Source organism: Heteronotia binoei, chromosome 12, assembly GCF_032191835.1.
Source record: "Heteronotia binoei isolate CCM8104 ecotype False Entrance Well chromosome 12, APGP_CSIRO_Hbin_v1, whole genome shotgun sequence".
NCBI lineage: Eukaryota > Metazoa > Chordata > Lepidosauria > Squamata > Gekkonidae > Heteronotia > Heteronotia binoei.
The window spans coordinates 56,801,621-56,822,380 of record NC_083234.1 but is presented as its reverse complement, the minus strand read 5'-3'; the positions used below and the strand labels follow the sequence as shown (position 1 = coordinate 56,822,380).

Genomic DNA, 20,760 nt, shown 5'->3' with positions numbered 1-20,760 from the left:
TGTATGGAACAAGCACTGACTTTGTTCTGGTTTGCAGGCAAGAAGAGTGCACATTTTTATTTCTAATGCAAGGGAGTCTGTTATTTACATCCATGACTAGAGCTACCTCATGTAAGATTGGGGTTGGTTAAACAGCCTTATGCTGTAATCTGCAGTTACAATTGAGTGGGGGGGGTCCCTCATATATTGGTACATTCTTGTGACTTATTCCTGTGTCTTCACCAAGTGCGGACAGAGAGCAGCACAGGATTCATTTGCAAATAAGACCTTCAGCCTTAGAAGCAGATCCATTTTATAGGCCGTGGTTTACAGTTTCAGACAGAAAGCTTGCAGTTGGGGGGAACGTAGTGTGAGAGTTAGCTTCCCTCTTTTATGAGGTTCTTATTTTTCCGGGTCAAAGCCCTGATTAACTACCCCAGATGAGTTGCAGACTTCAGCAGCTATTTCCAGTGTGTTCTTGGACGTAACCTGTTAAGCCAGTAATTACATATCTGTCTTTGGAAGTTTCTTTTGGGACATCTTAGATTACCTGCACATAGTGATTCAAGGGAGATGAGATTGCAAATGTATTTTGTACACTGTAGAAATGACAATTCATCCCTAAAAGACCTAGTCTATAATGCAGGTGAGCATTTTTCCTTTAAGCTGCACTAGCCTCCTTATAGCGGGAGCTGCATAAGAAAGTATCATTCCACTCCACTCTCAGGTTCCTCAAAAGTGATGATAAGCATTAGAGCTGAGTAGGTAACTATGGATTTTAGTTCCTTGCTGCTAAATTGCTGTTATGGTGCTGTATAGTTGTATGGTCTGTCAAAGTCCAGTCTACCTATATAGAGTTTAAATAATCAAATCTTTTTGTATCCAAGTACTAAATGAGATCTCTGGTGGCCAATGGCACACAGATTCTTCTCAAGAAAGGCTGCAAGGCTCCACTGATGCTACTCAGGCTAAATCAACCTGCAGTGCTAGGAAGAAAAATACAGAAACACATTCTTCCCATCCCACTGATTGGATACAGGGGTTAGGTTTATAGCAAGGAGAAATGAGGGCACTGGCCGTTATGTGCCTTCACTCAATTTTTTCTTCTAGCAATGGTAAAAAGAGCTGACTTGGAGTAAAGCCGCCAGATCCAGCTACTGCAGAGATTGTAGCAGCAATTAAATGTTCCAACTGCATCTTGTCTGCTAGATATTTTCAATGTGCTACTTTAATCTCTGGTGGCTTAAGTGAAAAGCATTCTGAATTGGACCTGGTAGATTTCTGGCATTGGTTTGATGTCCCTCTGCTTCAAAAACCCCTGGCTTTTGAAGTGAGTGAGTTACACTTTGCCTAAATCCATAGCAAAAATGTAAGCAAGAAAACATGGTGGGGGCAGTTTCCCTTCATTCGAATAAAGCATCTTTGAAGGGGTGGGGGAGAGAATGCTTACTTGCCTCAGCAAGGCGTTGTCAAGCAGTACAGAAATGAAGTAGCGATACACAGAAACCAAACAGGGCTTGGATTGCCACTTGTTTCTCTTGCATTACAAGGTGCTCAGTTAACAATTATTAAAAGAGCTACAGACAAGATCAGCCCTGCCATAAGGTGAATTAGGATGGGAGACTACGAAATGCCCAGGGGCAAGTGCATCAGCTATGTAATTTTTTTTAGAGAGTGGAACCAGCATCTGCACTCCTGGATGGATGCCCTGTGAACACCTGGGTTGATTTCATCTGCTTTCCAGGAAGGACTAGGAAGAGCCTTCTGATCTTTGTAGCTGCCGAGGACATAGCTGTTATGGGCATTTGTAGAGGATTGGTGAATTAGGATGGGTGGGTACAAATTCCCAGAGGCAAGTGCATCAGCTGTGTAAATTTTGTAGAGAGCAGAGCCAGCATCTGTACTCCTGGATGGATGCCCTATGAATACCTGGGTTGATTTCCTCTGCTTTCCAAGAAGGACCAGTAAGAACCTTCTGATCTTTGCTGGCCACCAAGGACATAGCTGTTATCGTTCGTAGAGGACTGGAGGTGTTTCTACAAAGATGCCCTCTGGGCTATGGCTGTTTGTGCCATAATACATTCCTTAGTCTAAAGGTTTCAAAAGATTCTCATTTATTTAGTATGCTGGTTATTTGCGCAATATGCAAAACAATTATATTAGTTTGCCTTGAGCAACATAAAAACCTTCAACTGGGTGTGGTTACAGGAAAATAATGTGGTTGAAAGTTTTGATCTGAATGCTCATTATCAGGTTAGGACCAAAACTATATTGTAAACATCCCTTTCCTCCACAAGAAAGGAATTTCAGTTTGAAATGCAGCATCACTGTGTGATAGTTTCCTGAACTAATTTGAATTGTTTGGTGCATCTTGATTTGATCTTGCCACCCACTTGAACCCCTCAGCCAAAAAGGTTTGAGCAGCAGGCTCTGCTTATGATGCTTCCTCCTCCCACCAGAGAGATAAGGTAAAGAGTGGAACACAGATGACTGTTGGCTGCCTTACAGCAGCTTATAAACTAGACTTGTATGAAGCCTCTTACATAGGGTTGAGCGATAATTGTTTTCATGCTACCTGGAAGAAAACCTTTTGTAAACTGGAATAAAAGATTGCTCTCAGACCCTGAATGTGATACAAATGAGTGATGGTGGTGAATATGAGTAGAGCACCTTAGAAGTTGCACCAGCGTATTACAATCTTGCTACAGAATATCTGCAGTCAAGCAGAGTTTTAGCTATAGCATGTCATGAAATAAATCAATCATACCTCTGCCACTCTAATGTAAGGCACCTTTTGAAACACTTCAGCCAGCTGCCTCTACTGGTAGATACCTTGGGCCTACACAAATTTGTCAGCTTGCCATCCTATGGCAATCTGTTACTTGATAGCTGACAGGTAGTAACTGAACCATTCAAGGCAGAGCCTGGGTTTTCAGGCCCTCAAGCAAGTTGTTTCTTTACAGATGTATACAAAGGGCATACATCTTAGGATATGCTGGGTACTGAGTAGGGGTGGGCACGGAACGCAAAAATGGTGGTTCATTTTGTTGTTCATTGGTTTGCCCGATTAAGTAGTTCTGTTCATTTCATGGTTTTTAAATTTTTCTAAGTGAATTGTGGTTTGTTGGTTTAGGAAGGCTAGAAAGTGCCAGCACACTGTGAATGTACCTGGCGTGATGTCACCCAGAAGTGGCACCAGTGCTCCAGGCACATTTGCTAGGGTGACGTGCCTGGCACAGTAGTATCACTTCCGGGTGACATCACGCCAAGCACATCATAGCGTGCAAGGAGGATCCCCGCTGATAACACAGATGAACCACCCAAAAACAAGTCACTTCGTTTTGCAGGTCGTGCATAGCACAAGTACCCAAACCAATTTGGAACGAACCACAATTTATACTTCAATTCATGCCCATCCCTAGTGCTGAGAAAAATCTCTTTTCCCACTGTACTCATTGGTCAATGTGTGTCTTGTGTATGATGCTGGAAGCAATGTAATGCTGTATTCATCGAGCTGATCTTAGTTCATGCAGGATCAGGTAGCTGCTATAGGCAAATGTGTCTGAGGAACAAATGGTGCCTTTTCCAACACATGCCAGGGTTGGTGTGTATTAAGTCCATGGTCTAGAGAGTGCCCATCTCATCCAAGTGTATAAATGCTGAATCAGTCTGTATGTCATTAATAAAGCAGAATATATATTCTAGTAGCGGATGTGTGGAATGTGTTTAAGCCATCCTAAGTTGCACAAAGGAGCTGCATTTGATACATGATCAAGCATGAGAAGTTTGGGCTCTAGCATGTGTCACAGGCCCATCTAATTCATTTCACAGTGGCAAATGTGTCCCTTTCTCCAGGTGCACCTGCAACAGGATACTTTAGATCATCTAGAGTTGACGAACCATGGGATGCAGCTAACATACCTCCCATGTATACACTTTAGAAAACAATCACAGTCCATATTATCTCCATTCAGACACATGAGCCACATTCAAAAAGTTTAACATGATATTTGTGTCCTGATTTATGAAAAAGCAAGGCAATAAGAGTTGTATCAACTTTACATCTGACACACCAATCAGTTGACCAGTCAGATACTGTTGACTGACAGCCTGTTAACTGCAGTTCAGTTTCATGAAAGAAAAACGTCTGTGCAGGTAGCAGCTTTTGTATTTCATTACATGATAAGATGTTAGCAATAGGCAGGAGGGAGGTACCCAGCTCTGCAACAGTGTCACCAAACAGAAGGGGCTGCTGCTTATGTTCACAACAGTCTTTTGTTGAACACGCATGAAGCTGCCTCATTTTGAATCAAACCATTGGCCTACCAAGGTTAGTACTGTCTATCCTGACTGGCAGCAGCTCTCCATGGTCACAGGCAGAGGTCTTAAGTTTTAGCTGGAAGTGTCAGGGGTTGGAACTGGGCCCCTACAACGGAGCAGAGGTTCTTCCACTAAGCCACAGCCCCTCCCTGTTCTTATCCTATAACACCAAGCTCCCACAATAACTGTTCAATTAGTCTTCCACTTACAATAACAAACTTGTAATGAATAATTCATTTTCATTGTTTGATAAGATACTTATTTTTCCACATAGCATATCAAATTTCATTTTGTCTTTTGCTCCCAAAATTAATGCTTTAAAAATATGTGAGTCAACTGACTGCTGTTTGACTAGCCAAATGACCAATCTTAAATGGCTTCTTTAAAAATGAGACTCTGCTGTGGTTTGCTGGTGATCACAAATGCTTTTGCACAGGCACTGCTAGCCACTTTATCACACTAACATAAACTAATCAGTCTCTTATGCCACATATAATAAAATTAAATCAACAGCAGCTTGAAGAGGGGGGATCATCTTACTACTGGTTGGTAATAGAAATCGCAATGCATTAGGATTATGATGAGAAACCACCTCCAAAGAGTTAACTAATATTCCTCCAACTCCACTGAAGTAGTATTCAGCGTATAATTGTATACAACTCCCAACCTGCAGAAAAGTGCATATTAACCACCTCAAAGTGAAAGAAAGGTGGAGTGTGAATTTATATAAGGAGGCTAGGCAGGTATTCATATACCTTACACTGACAAAACATTGTTCCATCTAGCCCAGCAATACTCAGTGGCTCAGGAGACACATACCTCTTCTGAGCACTGTTTCCCATGCCTCTGTGTTCCACAAAAGTAGGCAATTGCTTTATTCACTGGAATAATGTATTACTATGAACCTAAGATAAAACTTTTAAAACAAGTTTCCCATGACATATATCCAAGTTGTGCAGAGGTAGGAGCTTTACTCCCAGTAGTGGCATAAGGCATCTTTAGGTGCTTAATGATTCTCTGCTGATTAAAGTTATGTTATATATTATTGTTCATGTGGATTTGGACTGTGCCTAGGACGTGTGGTTCGTTTGGTTGATACGAATTGTCAGTGTGACTCTCCAGTACTAATGATCTTCCCCATTATTATCCTGAGCATCCCTTGTAGCAGAGATTCATTTTAACTCGGGATTGAATTAGCAACTTTCTGTACGCAAAATATGTGCTGAACTACTAAGCCACTTTGGTATAGGTGATAATGCCATCACCCCCATTTCAATGTGAAAAGGCTCCCCATTATACACCAGTGTATCAACCACTTAAAAAGCATACATTTATTTAAAACACAGTAATTAAGGTTGGAACATAGCTTCAAATGAAATAAATCCAGTCTGTTTCACGTAAGAGAAAGGCTTCCATTGGTTGGACAAATCTCAGAAATGACAAGCCAAACCAGCCTTCCATAACCATGGCTGGATTCCTACTTTGAAAGTTCCCATTTTCTAAAATTCAAAATTTCCAAACTGAGCAGAACGATTATTTGGTTTGGGTTGTGGTTTGTAGCCAATGCGGTCATGGATCATCTGTTCCCGGCTCTTGTGGTCATTACTCAGTCCTAGAGCTCCCTCACCATCGCTGGCTCCCACTACATCCACCTCTTCACGCTGCTTCTTGCGACTCTGCAAAAAAAAAAAAAAAAAAAAGCTGTGCAGCAACACAGAAGATCCCCAGGTCTAATCCCTAGTTTCTTATGTTCACTTCTTAGGACTAGGTCAATATTTCTTCCAGACGGGCAGCCACATTAGTCTTTACTTTTAGCAGCAAAATAAAAATTGTCTTGGGTAGCTCCCAGGGAGAAACAGCAAAACATTTTTCTTTACAAAGAAAGACACAAGTCAAGTGGCACCTTCAGACCAACAAAATGTATTCCAGCATCAGTTCCCTGTTTTATTTGGTTTACACAACAGATACTGTGGCTCATTAGCAGAAAGTCTGCTTTGCATGAAGACCTCTTTAGGTGCGTTGCACACGCTCGAGAGCACACTCTCCACACAACCTGTATTAGGGCAGCTAACTGACTCAAAAGAAAGTGCCCTGCTCCTTTATTAATAGGGTGTTAATAGCTTAATAAGAAACCCCATGGCATAGTGTTAAAACTGCAGTCCTAAGCTCTGCTCACGACTGGAATTCGATCCTCGGTGGAAGCTGGGTTCAGGTAGCCGGCTCAAGGTTGACTCAGCCTTCCATCCTTCCGAGGTTGGTAAAATGAGTACCCAGCTTGCTGGGGGGGGGGGAGTGTAGATGACTGGGGAAGGCAATGGCAAACCACCCCGTAAAAAGTCTGCCAATAAAACGTCGTGATACATCACCCCCAGAGTCGGAAACGACTGGTGCTTGAACAGGGGACTACCTTTACCCTTTAAAAAAAAAAATCGCTGAATAGGGTGTTGCATACCTTCTCGTGAAAAGCTGCCCATTCCCACCTATAAAGCCTCTATTATTTGGGCAGAACATTTTTCTCCACGCCCGGTGGCAATTCTAACACATACACGTCTAGCAACACCGCCTCTTACCTCGAGCTCTTTCCTGGCGCCCTCGAATTCCTCGATGTCGTCCAACTTCAGCTCAAGGCGCGTCGGCTTCCGCCGCAGCATCCTGAGAGCGACGGAGACCAGGCAGCCTCCTGCTAAACCATTCGCCTTCGGGTCTTCTGCCTTTCCCGTAATCCTTACGCCGCATGGTACCCGGAAGTGCTTGTGAGGAACGTCCCACAGTGAGGTCATGGAGAGGGCAGGCTAAAACAAGCCTAGAGCGGCACGGCGCTAGGACTGAATGAGAGCGCCGTCGTTGCTAAGGGAAGCATCTGCTCCGGAAACCCGGAAGTGCTTTGCCTGGTGATGTTCTGATGCTTTCTTCGGGCTAAGCGAAGAGTTAAAGGAGCATGATGGCGGCGTCAAGGCCCCCCGCGGTTAGTAACTCTCTGTCTGTGAGGTAGTTTCCAGCTTTCTGTGCGAGAAACTGTATATTTAAATTCTGTTTTTACATAGATAGAATGGGGAAAGAATATATTTTAAAAGTTGGGTTAATTGTGCACACTGGCGAGGCAAAAATATATGCCCTGGAGATTAAACCCGGGTGAACTACCGAGGCATCAGGCAAAAGTTATTACATGTGGGTCCCCCCCACCCGCAAAGCAAAACACGTGGCAGAGATGAGAGAACTTCTTTTTCCTGTGTGTAGTTCATCTTATGGTAACGCTATTGTAGAAAGTGGGTGGGTAACCTATGTTCACTCTTGTGAACCTGTACTGAGTTATTTTCTTTCTTTCCAGGGTGCAAAAACGAAGGCTTCAGATGAGAGTGATGCACCTCCTGCCAAGAAGGCCCCTATTTTTTATGGAAGCCTGGAAGAGAAGGAACGAGAACGACTCTCTAAGGGGGAGTCAGGGATGCTGGGCAAGGATGGGGTTAAAGCTGCAATTGAGGCTGGCAATATCAACATCACCACTGGTAAGACGTGACCATGAGCCATACGTGCAGGATGTAAATGCTGCCATTGATTCAGGAGAAAGGCTGTTGTCTAATGTGGAGGTATTATTAACAGGTGGGCATTTTATGCCCTGACTTGAGTGGTCCAGGCTAGTCTGATCTCAGAAGTTAAGCAGGCTTGGCCTGGGTTAGTATTTGGATGGGAGTCCACCAAGGAAGTCCAGGGTTGCGATGCAGAGGCAGGCAATGACAAATAATCTCTGAACATGTCTTGCCTTGAAAATCCTAAACGGTCTTCATAAGTTGCCTGCAACTGGACAGCACTTTTCAGCACCTCTACTGTGCATTTTACAAACTAAGAAAACAGAACCTTGATCTGGGGATATTCCAGTTCAGCATTTGAAGAAGTTGGAGGTATGGAGAACCTGGAAGAATCTATGTTCATTTCTGTTACCCTGTGTTTAGGTTTAGTTAGTGAGTGGGGGTGAAGGGTTGTGCCTTTGAAGAATTGGTGGGTTTTGAGGAAGGATTTGCAGAAAATAAGAAGTGTATCATAATGCAAATGTGCCAGGAAAGTAGCAAATGACAAAGAAAACTCAAGAGGCTCATCATTTGAATGCACTAGGGAGAGTGCAACAAAGCAGAGAAGGATGGTGAAGGAGTAAATATATGCCAATGCAGTTATACCTAATTAGTTTTAGTTGCAGGTGAGGACTAAGGTTAAATCAAAGGCTTCCCCAAAAAGCTGTGTGTTGAATTGGAGTCTGAAAGAAGAGGGCAAGAGTACCACATTTGCTGCTTATAGTTTGATAGAAACAAAGCAAGTTGAACCTAGCCCCTTATTCTGAAAGAGCCAGGTTTGTAGGGGACATCTTAGAAGGGAAGGTGCATTCTGGCTCTATGTTATTGGGAGTCTGATCTCACATCATGGGTTTGTTCTGGGGCCAGGTGAAGTCTTTGACCTGGAAGATCATATCAGTGAGCGCCAGGCAGAAGTGCTGGCTGAGTTTGAACGCAGAAAACGAGCCAGACAAATCAACGTTTCCACGGATGACTCTGAAGTCAAGGCATGCCTACGAGCTCTGGGGGAGCCCATCACACTTTTTGGTGAAGGACCTGCAGAGAGGAGGGAAAGGTGAGGGAGACTGAGGAGGAATGCTACCCATACTCCATGTTTTTCTTACAGAGCTAGCTTGACTCTAATCAGAGTTAGCTGAACTGTTAATTCTTTTCTATTCAGGTTACGTAATATTCTCTCAGTGGTTGGCACAGATGCCTTGAAGAAGACCAAGAAAGATGATGAAAAATCTAAGAAATCAAAAGAAGAGGTAATAAATGTAAAACATGGTACAAAGTAGCATCTGGAAAAGCTTTTTAGGGCCCTTTGCAGTTCTTTTCTCTGTGCTTGATATCCAGTATGCTTTAATTAGGACTGCAGTTTTCAGTCTGCTAGGTCAGTGGAGTTATTGAACATTTTCTGGGTCACGAGCTCCAGAAGAACCAGCAGATGTGCATAGATAGAGAGCAGGGGCACCAGAGCATCTTACTTTTGCATGCATGCTAAGAGTAGCAGTTAGACAGTAAGACAGTCACTTGGTGGTGGAGAGGGTTCTTCATTGGCTTTGAACTTTGGCTCATTCCTCACTATATTACTTGTCTTGATGCTCAGTTTATATTTCCCATCCGCAGTTATCTTGGTCTCTTGTCCAGGGTCCTGGCCTTGACACCAGATGTAATTTTGGTCCTTTCTGTTCCTGTCACATGACACTGATGCCATCTGGCTTGTAGCACAGCAAGTCTAAAAAGGTTAAAAACCACCCTGTTAGGTTAATGGGTTAATAGTGCAGTCTTAAGCAGAGTTCCACCGTTCTAAGTCCATGGAGTTTAATGGATTTAGAAGGGTATAATCCTGTTTAAGACTGCACTGTAACTACCTTCTGATTAACTAAAAAGGTGTCATAATTAATCTGGATACACACACACACGTATACATCCTGCAAATTTCTTGTACTGGGGCCTCATAAAAGGCCCCAGAACTTTGGTACACATGCTGTAAATGTAGTAAAGAATCATCCATTAATAATGCCTCATGTCACATTATAAAAAGCGAAGTCACTATCCTACTTGTTCCTTGTAGTCTTTATGCTGGCATCAGCCAAAAAGTGGCTCCCAATGCAACTCACAAGAATCAAAACCTGACTGTTACAATTCAGTGCAGAATGTGCTTTGGTGAGGGGGACTCTGTGCTGGAATCAGGCATGCTCACTTTCTAACCAAATCTCACTAGAGATTTCTGCTTTTTTTGTTTCTTTGTTCCTTAGTATCAACAAACCTGGTACCATGAAGGACCAAACACCTTGAAAACTGCCAGACTGTGGATTGCCAACTACTCCCTGCCTCGGTAAGGCACTGTGGACAAAATATCAGCTCAGACAAGGACCTGAGTATGCAGGCTTATTAAATACACATTGACAAACAGGCAGGATGCAACTGGCTGAAAATCTTGTCACAACGACTAGCAGGCCAATTGCAGGCATGATACAAAATCTGGTTTTGTCTGGGGAAGGCCTAATTCATCTGCCATTTTTCCTCTCCCAGGGCCATGAAGCGGTTGGAAGAGGCTCGGTTGCTGAAAGACATCCCTGAAGCCACAAGGACATCTCAGAAGCAGGAGCTGCACAAATCTTTGAGGGTTAGGACTCTTCCTGCCATGACTAACCTTTCAGGCACAAGATAGCAGCAGCCCAGACTCATCTCTAAATCCCAAGTTATCATCATCTCTAAATAAGTTATCTTGGAAGGCAGAGCTTTTCTGTCTGTTTGCACTTCCCCCCTCAGTCCATATGGCAGAGGTAGAGCATACGCTTTTCCGTGCCATCTCCAGTTAAAGGGTCTTAGCTACAGGTGCTGTCGATTCTGTTTCTGAGACCCCGAAGAGCCTCTGCTAGTTAGAGGAGACAGTGTGGAGCTAGATGGACCAGTAGTCTGGTTCCAGATAAGGCAGTTTAATTTGTAGAAAAGATACTGCACTGCTTTTTGGTTCATTTGGGGAGAGGGCAGCTCACATCTCTAGAATCCATGTTCCCTTTTGCACATCTTGGCTGTGCCCTCTTTGAGTTAACACTTTGGTTGTTCTGATAGTAATGTATGTGTATTTTCTTCCCCATCTCTTTTAGTCATTGAATAATTTTTGCAGTCAAATTGGGGATGACCGTCCAATCTCATATTGTCACTTCAGCCCTAACTCTAAACTCCTGGCTACAGCCTGCTGGTAAGGATTCCCACTTCTTACATCTTGTGCAGGAGAGACTGCCGGGGTGTGGGGAAGGCATCTAGTGAGATCGTAGGTGTCTGGAAACCTAGACTGGAGGGATCACAGTCCTTTCCTAATGACTACCTCTCATTTACTCCTACAGGAGTGGACTTTGCAAGCTGTGGTCTGTGCCTGACTGCAGTCTCGTCCATACGTTGCGAGGTACTGTGAACTTCTCTGCTGAAGCAGTGTTCTTTTACTGGCCTTTCTCCAAGTTGCTGGAGGAAGGCAAATAAAAACATCATCCACTAACACACACCCCAACACAAACATACACCCCAGTTAACTTGTGGAGACCTGATATCAGAGAGCAGAGAAGACATATTCTAATTATCATCCCACACATCTGCAAACACTAGCTTCCAAAGTGCATCATATATTGTTTTTTCCAAAAAGCAACTGGTATTACAGCTTGGTACAAAACTTCTGTATTATTGGCTCAACTGGATCCAGGTATGAAGGAGGAATTCCTAGCTGCTTCCGTTCTCAAGCAGCCCCGTTGGAGGCAGCTGGATGCTAGGGAGACAAGGATTTCAGCAGGAGCCAGGAGAAATGGAGAGGTTCCTGGCAGCTTCCTCTTGATTGTATATATTGCATCAAGATGCCCATGGAGTATATAATTAGAGCGAGCTTAAGTGAGTAAGCCAGAAGACATGGGGCAGCAGAAAGCAAAATGAGTTTGATGTTAATAGCCAGTCTTAATTTTAAGAAGATTCCTTCTTAGGCTGCCCAAGTAGTGATCAGAGAGTATTTAAGCAAAACCTGTTTCCAAAGATCTGTATTAAGTGCAACCCTGCAGCACTTATTTCTCATTGTGGAGGGGGAGAGGAGGAGCAAAACCTTTAGATTTTGGGGCAGGAGGGCCATCACAAGCAGTCCTTTGTGAATCAAACCTGTGCTTTGTGAACTTGACTGTCCTGAATCCAGAGAGGTGATTTCCCACCCACCCCCTGCTATGCCTTTAGCAGGAATCTACCTAGGGTATAAGAGGTCAAAGGATGCTAGCACAGCAAAGTGGTAAAGAACATGAGCCCCCAACTGAAGTCTTATCTCAGTCATGAATTGCTAAAGCAGGCCTATTTTCTCATTCTCCGCCCCCCCCCCCCCCCCGGCCATCTGCTGTACAGGCTTACTTTCCTACTGTGTACTATTCTTTCATAAGAATTTCTGAGATAATGTATGTGGAGTGTTTGGAGTCCTTGAGATGTGCTATTTGAAATATCTAGGTGTTTTGTTAATGTTCCACCAGTAACTGACATAGGACATCTGAAAAAAGCATCTTGTCAGCCGAATATCAGAATTTATCTTGATAGGAAAGCTGGATTGGAGTCCAGAAAGATTTTCAGTGAATAGGGTTTCCAGAGTCAAAACTCCCTTTATCAGTATCTTCATTAGATACTGACAAAAGGGAGCTTTGATTTCCGAAAGCTTGCATGCTGAAAATTTGTTGGTGTCTCAGGTGCTACTGGACTTGAATCTAACTCCTATTGCAGATCAACGAGGCTGCCCTCTACATTGTCCTGGTGGGGGCAGTGATGAGGCAACTAAACTAAAAGCAGCCAGCTTAAGCAGCAGAAGTAGATCTATAAACTAATTGCCTTTCTTCACTTCCCAAGGGCATAACACCAATGTTGGGGCAATTGTCTTCCACCCCAAGGCGACCATCTCCCTGGACAAGAAGGACGTGAACCTGGCCTCATGTGCAGCTGATGGCTCTGTCAAGCTCTGGAGCCTGGAGAGGTAAATCTGGACTCGAAGCCCAGAGTTCCTTCCATCCTTTTAACTTTCTAGTAGAACGTAGAATCTCCAGTGGGAAAAAATCAGGGGTCCCTGAGTACAGTTTACTGATAATATTCCTCCAAGAAAACAGGTTGTCCACTGAATTGAAATGAGAGCTGACTGGAGTAAGTCACAGATATTACTGTAAAATGCGTTTAGTGATGCCTTGAAATATGAACAATGTCAGATGATGCATTTGAAGAAAGAGTTGCCTTTAATAAATAAGAAACAAATTAGCATTTTAGTATACATTTGTGGATTCATTTGGAGATTTATGTATATATATATTAGCTTGTTCTCAGTGTACGGTCTGCTGGTAATTTTGGGGCCAAGCAGAGTTTTCAGGGGCTGTCTCGAATTGGCTGTGAGTTCTTTTTTTGTTTTTGTTTTCTTTGCCTGCTTCATACTGTATCAGGGAGTGAAGGCTTATTTAAATGAGGGAGTTTAATTGACAAGCATGCAGAGGTGTGTTTAGATATGGCAGGATAACTAAACTGGATACTTTGAGTTGCTTGGAGAGGGAACTCTGGGTCCTGACCCTTTGATAATTATCCCTTCATATTCCTACACCCCCTCTCCCCAGTAGCCAGCATTGTGAAAACTCCGCTAATTTCAGTGCCATGCAAATCAAAAAAAGGATTGATTTTAGTAAAGTAGAGAAAGTAAACAACAGATGGTGGAGTGTATAGATGACTAGGCAGGATGGGGTGGAAAACTGAGTGATAGGGGGGAGTGGATTAAGGGGGAGTGCAGGGTGAGGCAGAATAAGACAGAATGAGGAACGGCTGGAAGAGTGGGATTTCTCCTCCCCAGTAATTTCTTGAGGTCTTCTTTTTTTCTTTTAAACTGTTTTCTCACTATTTATATCTGCTGTTAGTTGAAGTTCTAGATGTTAAATTGCTGCTGATTTTGTTTTTGCTACTTTTTTTTTTGCTGATCACGTGCTACTTCAAGAATCTCACATCCAAAGCAGAGTAAATTTTAAAAAATGATCTTGAGAAAACTTTTCTGCTCTTAATGACAACTTGTTTATAAGTTTGTTTTCTTTTTCCAACTCTGCTTCTTCTAAAGCTGTATGAAGATATTTAGTCAGGTTATTGCTTGTGTGTCCTTGGCACAGACCACAGGGGTGGCAGGGGGCAATGGCATCATCAGTGTTCTTCCAGGCTCCGCACCTGCCAGCACTACAGTGCTGCTAACACTGAGTTTTCTTACTGCTCTGGGTGCTTTCACCGTTTCCAGTTTGGTGTTGTGGTTAAGTGTGCAGAGAACCGGGTTTGATTCCCTTTTCCTCCACTTGCAGCTGTTGGAATGGCCTTGGGTTAGCCATAGCTCTCGCAGGAGTTGTCCTTGAAAGGGCAACTTCTGGGAGAGCTCTCTCAGACCCACCTATCTCACAGGGTGTTTGTTGTGAGGGAGAAAGGTAAAGGAGATTGTAAGCTGCTCTGAGATTCAGAGTGTAGGGCAGGGTATAAATCCAATTTCTTCTTCTTCCCTAAGTTGTGTCCCCTCTTGGTAGTGCCAGGTTTGTTCCCACAGGTCAAACCTACTCCAAGCACTGCGTTTCTCTGAGAAAGCTGCAAGATTGTTTGGGGCATATTGAGGGATGTGCTGAGAAGGAGCAAACTCGCTCTTTAATTGGCCCTTTGGGGGAAAAGGTTTGTTTCTGTCTGACACTGTTGCTGCAGACAGAAATTTCAATGATGGTAAATTGGTCCCTGACTCAAACATTGTGCCTCAGCAATCCTCCCTCTCACCATAGCAGGAGGTTGTGAGATGGTAGAATAGGGGCCCTCTTTCCTTTGGACTGAGGAACCTCTTCTGAATGTTGGGTGAAATGTGGAGTGATTCTGAGCTAGGGATGCCAGCCTACAGGTGGGATATTAAGATTCCCCAGAATTATAGCTCATCTCCAAATTACAGAGATTTGTTTCCCTGGAGAAAATGGATGCTGGACTCTTATGGCACATTGTATTCCACTGAGGTACCTCCCTAGGCTCCATCCCCAAATCTCCAGGAGTTTCCCAACCTGGATCTGGCAACCCCACCCTGGGACCTGGCCAGTCTATTCTGAGCATTTAAGAACTCCCTTATGAACCTACCCAACCACTTTAGTCATCTCCCCACACCTTCTGAGTTTGTGTGTTGCAACCTAGGACAGAGCCTTCTCGGTCATGGCATCAAAACTCTGGTGCTGTTTTCCCAGGGATGTTCATTTGTCTCTTTCTGAAGCTTCACCAGTGGGTGAAGACTTCTTTGTTATTCGTGGCATTCCCTGAATGATTCCTCCTTCTTGTGCTATGCTTTAATTATTGTTTTTATGATTTTGTATGTGGGTTTTAGCTTTGATTTTATTTTAATGATGTGTTTTTATTGGTTTTTAAGGTGTGATTTTATTATGTATGTATTAGCTGTCTTGGTGGCCCTTATGAGGGTCATAAGGCAGGGTATAAATTTTGTTCCTTTGGCACTTAGTAACCACAGTCAACCTGTACACTTGTAGGATTAGCAGTTGGTTTTCCAGAGCACATATGTATATGGTTTCTAGCAGTGCTAATGCCATGCATGTTTTATTTGAGGGTCTAACCCCTAGATACAGCAAGAGCTTGGAGCAGCTGAATTATGACTATTCCAACTGTGGAAGAACTTGTGCCAGAGGGTTGAAGTCCATGAAAGCTTATGCTAGAATAAAACCCCAGTTTTTAAAATGCCAGAAGACTTCTTAATAATTGAAACCATTGTAGTAACTGTAGAATACAGACTAGTTTACAGATGATTTCCCCCACCTGTTAAGAGCTTCCAGTTCCTTCTGGCCAGCAGCTGCCTTTGTTTCCCAACCTGGATCTAGCAACCATTCTTACCAGACAGGTAACTCTTTGTGGTTTGGGTATGAAGTGTCGAGTTTTCCTTTCCTCTTTGAAAACTTGGGAATTCCTACCCTTTTTCAGTTGCTGTGCCCTTGAGAAAATGGCAGCATCCCCACCCAGTTGTGCATCATTTCAGTTTCTTTGTGTAACAAGCGGTCTCAAGTAAGGCATCTTTTTGTTTCTTTCAGTGATGAGCCAGTGGCTGACATTGAAGGGCACACAATGAGAGTGGCACGGGTGGCATGGCACCCCTCTGGTCGGTTCCTGGGCACCACTTGGTAAGGGGGTCTCCCCGTCTGGGGCACACTTTGTGAGAACAGGAAATGGTAACAGAACTCAAAGGGAGGGGAGAGTTGCACAGCTGGAAGGGGCTTCTGAAAGCATAACAGAAAGGAAACTCCAAGATCTACCCAAGAGAAGTTGTAAAAAGTTGAATGGGGACAGCACAAGCCTGAAGGGCTGGTTTGTATCCTAGGTGGCAAAGGCACCCACTCAATTTCACAGGTGTTTTTTGTTCAAGCCCAACAGTTCCCACTACTGCCACCGACCTGCCCTTCTAAATACCTGGAGTGTAGGTTGAGCTCAAACCATCTTAGATTAAATATAGTCAGAAATGTTGACTATGGGTTGGGGTTCAGGACACGTTTAAGCATTCTCCTGACCTGCTGGGGGTGGGGTGGGGATGGGACTGGTGCCATATTGCAAGCTATGCAGCTATTTTTTCCCCCCAACTTGCAGCTATGACCACTCATGGCGTTTGTGGGACCTGGAGGCCCAGGAAGAAATTCTGCACCAAGAGGGACACAGCAAAGGGGTCTACGATATTGCGTTCCATGTTGATGGCTCCCTCTCTGGCACTGGGTAAATCTGTGCATGCAAACTGAACCTTGCAGCATTGGCTGAGGAGCAAGAACTAACTTAGAGATTAGGTTTGTTCTTCCTAGCCCCACAATTCCCAAAGAGGGAGAACTGGGCTTCTGGCATGGAAGATCCTACCCCAGTTTCCAGTTCTTAACCTGTTGTGGAAGTGGACTAAAAAAACCTAGGCTAAAAATTCTGATGTTTGCACCCTGAATGAATGTTGCTAAATCAGGGATTTCCATGGCTGACCCTTAAGGCTGGACATGAAGAGATGATTTTAAAATGTTATTTTTACTTTGTAAGTACCAATCTAGGCATCTCCTCCTTCAGCCTTGCTTACAAAAGCACTCATTTATTAAATTTACTAATCATAGTTTGCTGGGAAGCTCCAGTTGAAGTTCTGCTTTGCAGGACCTTGTCATGTAGCTTTAGCAAAAACTTACCTTTTGGCAGCCAACCAGTGTGACTCTGAGTAGTGGTCAGAGTAGTGGTCTCAGAGTAATGGTCAGAGTGTTGGACTAGATCTGGGAGTCCCAGGTTCAAATCCCCATTGTGCCATGGGAGCTTGATGGGTAACCTTGATCAATCACATACTTTGTCTAACCTACCTCTCAGAGTTGTTATGAGGATGAACAGAACAATATAAGCCATTTTTGGTCCCTATTGGAGACAAAGTGCAATAATTGAAGTGTTTGCTCTTCTCAGCTGCTTGGAGGAAGGGTGGGATAAAAGCATAGAGTTCCTTCTGCTCACAGAAAGCCTCTCTGGCTGCCTGTGATGTTGTTCAGGAACGTCCCAAGTTTGGAGTAAAGCAGAGAAGCAAAGGGGCCAAGAACGCCTTTTACCCAGAGCAAAAGTATTTGAAGGCCTGTGTGCATTTCACTCTTTCTGATACTTTTTAGTGGCCTGGATGCCTTCGGCCGGGTGTGGGACCTTCGTACAGGGCGCTGCATCATGTTCTTGGAGGGTCATCTCAAAGAGATTTATGGGATCAACTTTTCACCAAATGGGTAAGAATCAGTCCCTGAAGGTATTGAATTCCCTGAAGATATGCTCCTCCTCCCTTCCAGCTCCTGAGCTTATTTCCCCTCTCCCATCGCAGGTATCACATTGCCACTGGCAGCGGTGACAACACCTGTAAAGTGTGGGATCTGCGCCAGAGGAGATGCATCTACACTATCCCTGCTCATGAGAACCTAGTGACTGGAGTGAAGTTTGAACGTAAGTCTCATTGCAGCTGCCTCCTCCTTGCAGCTAGAACTGAGTGTGGATTTTTTTTAAAAAAACGCTGAGTTTCTCAAGCAGGAAACTTTCCAGATTTGTTTAGCATTGGAAAAAGTCCAGAAAAGGGCAACTAGAATGATTAAAGGTTTGGAACACTTTCCCTATGAAGAAAGGTTAAAATGCTTGGGACTCTTTAGCTTGGAGAAACTTCGACTGCGGGGTGACATGATAGAGATTTACAAGATTATGCATGGGATGGAGAAAGTAGAGAAAGAAGTACTTTTCTCCCTTTCTCACAATACAAGAACTCTTGGGCATTCAATGAAATTGCAGTCGGGTTAGAACGAATAAAAGGAAGCACTTCTTCACCCAAAGAGTGATTAACATGTGGAATTCACTGCCACAGGAGGTGGTGGCAGCTACAAGCATAGCCAGCTTCAAGGGGATTGGATAAAAATATGGAGCAGAGGTCCATCAGTGGCTATTAGCCACAGCATATTATTGGAACTGTCTGGGGCTGTGATGCTCTGTATCCTTGGTGCTTGCGGGAGTGGGGGGCAAAGTGGAAGGGCTTCTAGCCCCACTTGTGAACCTCCCAATAGCACTTGGGGGTTTTGGGCCACTGTGTGACACAGAATGTTGGACTGGATGGGCCATTGGCCTGATCCAACATGGCTTCTCTTATGTTCTTATGTTTTGGGTCAAGAAGACTTGACCACAGCATTGTAAGGAAACCTCATAGGCCAAGCTGAGAAACCTGGAAGCAGCAGAGTAATTGTGAGGACCTGAGTGATGGGATGAGAGGGGAACCAGAGATGGGCCCATGTGGAGAAGCTTGAGAATTTGATGCGACTGCAGGCTGTGGTCATGTCCACTCAAGCTTTTCTCTGCCACAGTTTGAACTAGAATCTTGCTTTTCTTTCAAATGAGAACCTAGGATTCTGTGCACTATGTAGGAATGATCCCATTCCCTCCAAGATGTTCTAACAGTTCTGAAACAGCCTTCTCAAGAGTGCCCCCTTGATCTTATGTCACAGTTCCTTTACATTTCCTGGTCTCTGCCTATAGCTAGTTCCAGGTGTCACTCTAGGTGGGAAGCTGGAACAGCATAACCACTGTATTGGAGGTCCTGTGTCCAGTTTTCTGAGCACTCCTACTTTTTTAGTGCATGTTTGTTTTTCCCCCCCTCTTCAGCTAATCATGGCAACTTTCTACTCACCGGTGCCTACGACAACACAGTGAAGGTCTGGACTCACCCAGGCTGGTCCCCTCTGAAAACTCTGGCAGGGCACGAGGGCAAAGTGATGGGCTTGGATATCTCCCTAGATGGACAATTGATTGCAACGTGCTCTTACGACAGGACCTTTAAGCTATGGATGGCGGAATAGGCAGTTCCCTTGATCAGAACTGGCCCTTCCCAGCTTCTGCACCAAAGGAATACACCTGATGTGACAACTTGAGCTCTACTGGTGGAAGTACCTGGCTTGCAGCAGGATCAGGGGCCACAGGTGATCCTCCACATACCCTGATCACCCTAGACTGAGTTTATTTTTGTACTGTCCCTTTCCTCCTTCCCTTGCCAACAGATGTGGGGTGTGCACATGACTTTGACCAACTGCAGCGAGAATACCCTTCTTGCTAGTCTGGCATTTGGATGGCCAGACTGCTCCTTGCCACCTTTGGAAAAACACCCTGTGCCAGCAGAGGTTTGCCTCCTGGGTGGTTGTAGTAGGACCCCATGCCACGTTAAATAGAGGCTTTTTGAGATATTAAAGCAACATCATTGCTGAAATTGCAAAGCCTTGTCTGCATGTTTTTCCTACACATATACTCTTGTTCTACTGCCAAAAGAGGCAGCCATGTTCAGCACCTGATGACTTTGCCTCCAAAGTTGTAGAGAAATGTAGCCTGCCTCCCACAGTGCTTGCCTGCATGGTGGCTACCATGCTGTGGTTTGCATCTACCAGCCCTCATCCTGCTGAGTTATCACAGCACTGTTAAGCCGAGAGAGGAAGCCTTCACAATATATGCTGCTGGTGTAAGGATAGGACTCGGCCTGCTCTGGCTGACAGCAGGTCCCAGCAGAGAAAGGTCTTTCCCAGCACCTGGGGTGTTTTAATTGGAGATTGAAACTGGGACCTTCTGCATGCAAAACCAGGTGCTGTCCCACTGAGCTGCTGCCCAACAAGATCATTCCCTCCCCCCCAGCTTTGAAAGAGCCACAATGAGCAGATGGGGAACTTGATGCAACAGGAGAGGAGGCTGCAGTTGGTCACTGCTCAGCCAAGGACAGTCATAAGAAGAGGAGGAGGGGGTTGGATTTATACCCCACCATTCACTACCTGAAGGAGTCTCAGAGCGGCTTACAATTTCCTTCCCCTACCCCCAACAGACACCCTGTGAGGTAGGTGGGGCTGAAAGAGCTATCCCAGAACTGCTCTTGTGCAGAACAGTTCTGAGAGAGGTCACTCCAGCAGCATGTGGAGGAGTGGGGAATCAAACTGGGTTCTCCCAGATAAGAGTCCACACACTTAACCACTACACTAAACTGGCTTTCTGCTGCCTGACCCTACCTTTCTCCTTGTTTCTTTGTGCCTGCTTGTTTTTTCAGTCACAGTGTAGCAGTAGTTGGTGTAAACAGCCTGCATTGCTGCTGTTCTGAAACCTTTGGCACAGTGACAAAGAGATAAATATCTTTTGTCTTCACTACTGGCAGTTAGGCCACTGGTTCTGCCTAGTTTGCCTGGTCCCCTCTACAGAGCAACCAGCTGTTCCTTTAGGGCTTCAGGCCTGGGCTGTGTTGTACTCTACCAGCTTGGCAAACTTTTCTGTGTGGCCCTTTTAAGATGGTATGTCATGGAAATGTCTGTTGCATGAGTGGTTTTCAGCCCTGCTTCACTGAATACCCCTTTGCACAATGCCAGTTTGGCCC

The 20,760-nt window shown here is 44.4% G+C and overlaps 2 protein-coding genes across 2 annotated transcripts; one reads left to right on the top strand and one right to left on the bottom strand.

The window, feature by feature from the left end:
* Window positions 1-5,615: 5,615 nt before the first annotated feature.
* Window positions 5,616-7,203, bottom strand: CDC26 (cell division cycle 26). The gene is made up of 2 exons (XM_060251808.1): window positions 6,870-7,203; window positions 5,616-5,975 (listed from the first exon to the last, which is right to left on the bottom strand). Exons 1-2 carry the CDS (start codon window positions 7,077-7,079, stop codon window positions 5,799-5,801), a joined length of 387 nt encoding a protein of 128 aa, XP_060107791.1. The 5' UTR covers window positions 7,080-7,203; the 3' UTR covers window positions 5,616-5,798.
* PRPF4 (pre-mRNA processing factor 4) lies at window positions 7,105-19,627 on the top strand. The gene is made up of 14 exons (XM_060251806.1): window positions 7,105-7,264; window positions 7,628-7,805; window positions 8,733-8,919; window positions 9,025-9,112; window positions 10,106-10,185; window positions 10,383-10,476; window positions 10,961-11,055; window positions 11,201-11,259; window positions 12,714-12,837; window positions 15,932-16,021; window positions 16,482-16,604; window positions 17,507-17,614; window positions 17,707-17,825; window positions 19,023-19,627. Exons 1-14 carry the CDS (start codon window positions 7,238-7,240, stop codon window positions 19,214-19,216), a joined length of 1,566 nt encoding a protein of 521 aa, XP_060107789.1. The 5' UTR covers window positions 7,105-7,237; the 3' UTR covers window positions 19,217-19,627.
* The last annotated feature ends 1,133 nt before the right edge of the window (window positions 19,628-20,760 follow it).

Excerpts from the sequence above, each read along its gene's own strand:
- PRPF4 (XM_060251806.1), top strand. The coding sequence starts at position 7,238 with ATGATGGCGGCGTCAAGGCCCCCCGCG. Across the intron at positions 9,113-10,105 it reads CTAAGAAATCAAAAGAAGAG|TATCAACAAACCTGGTACCA; the intron begins GTAATAAATGTA and ends TTTGTTCCTTAG. Across the intron at positions 17,826-19,022 it reads GACTGGAGTGAAGTTTGAAC|CTAATCATGGCAACTTTCTA; the intron begins GTAAGTCTCATT and ends CCCCCTCTTCAG.
- CDC26 (XM_060251808.1), bottom strand. The coding sequence starts at position 7,079 with ATGACCTCACTGTGGGACGTTCCTCACAAGCACTTCCGGGTACCATGC. Across the intron at positions 5,976-6,869 it reads GCGCCAGGAAAGAGCTCGAG|AGTCGCAAGAAGCAGCGTGA; the intron begins GTAAGAGGCGGT and ends TTTTTTTTGCAG.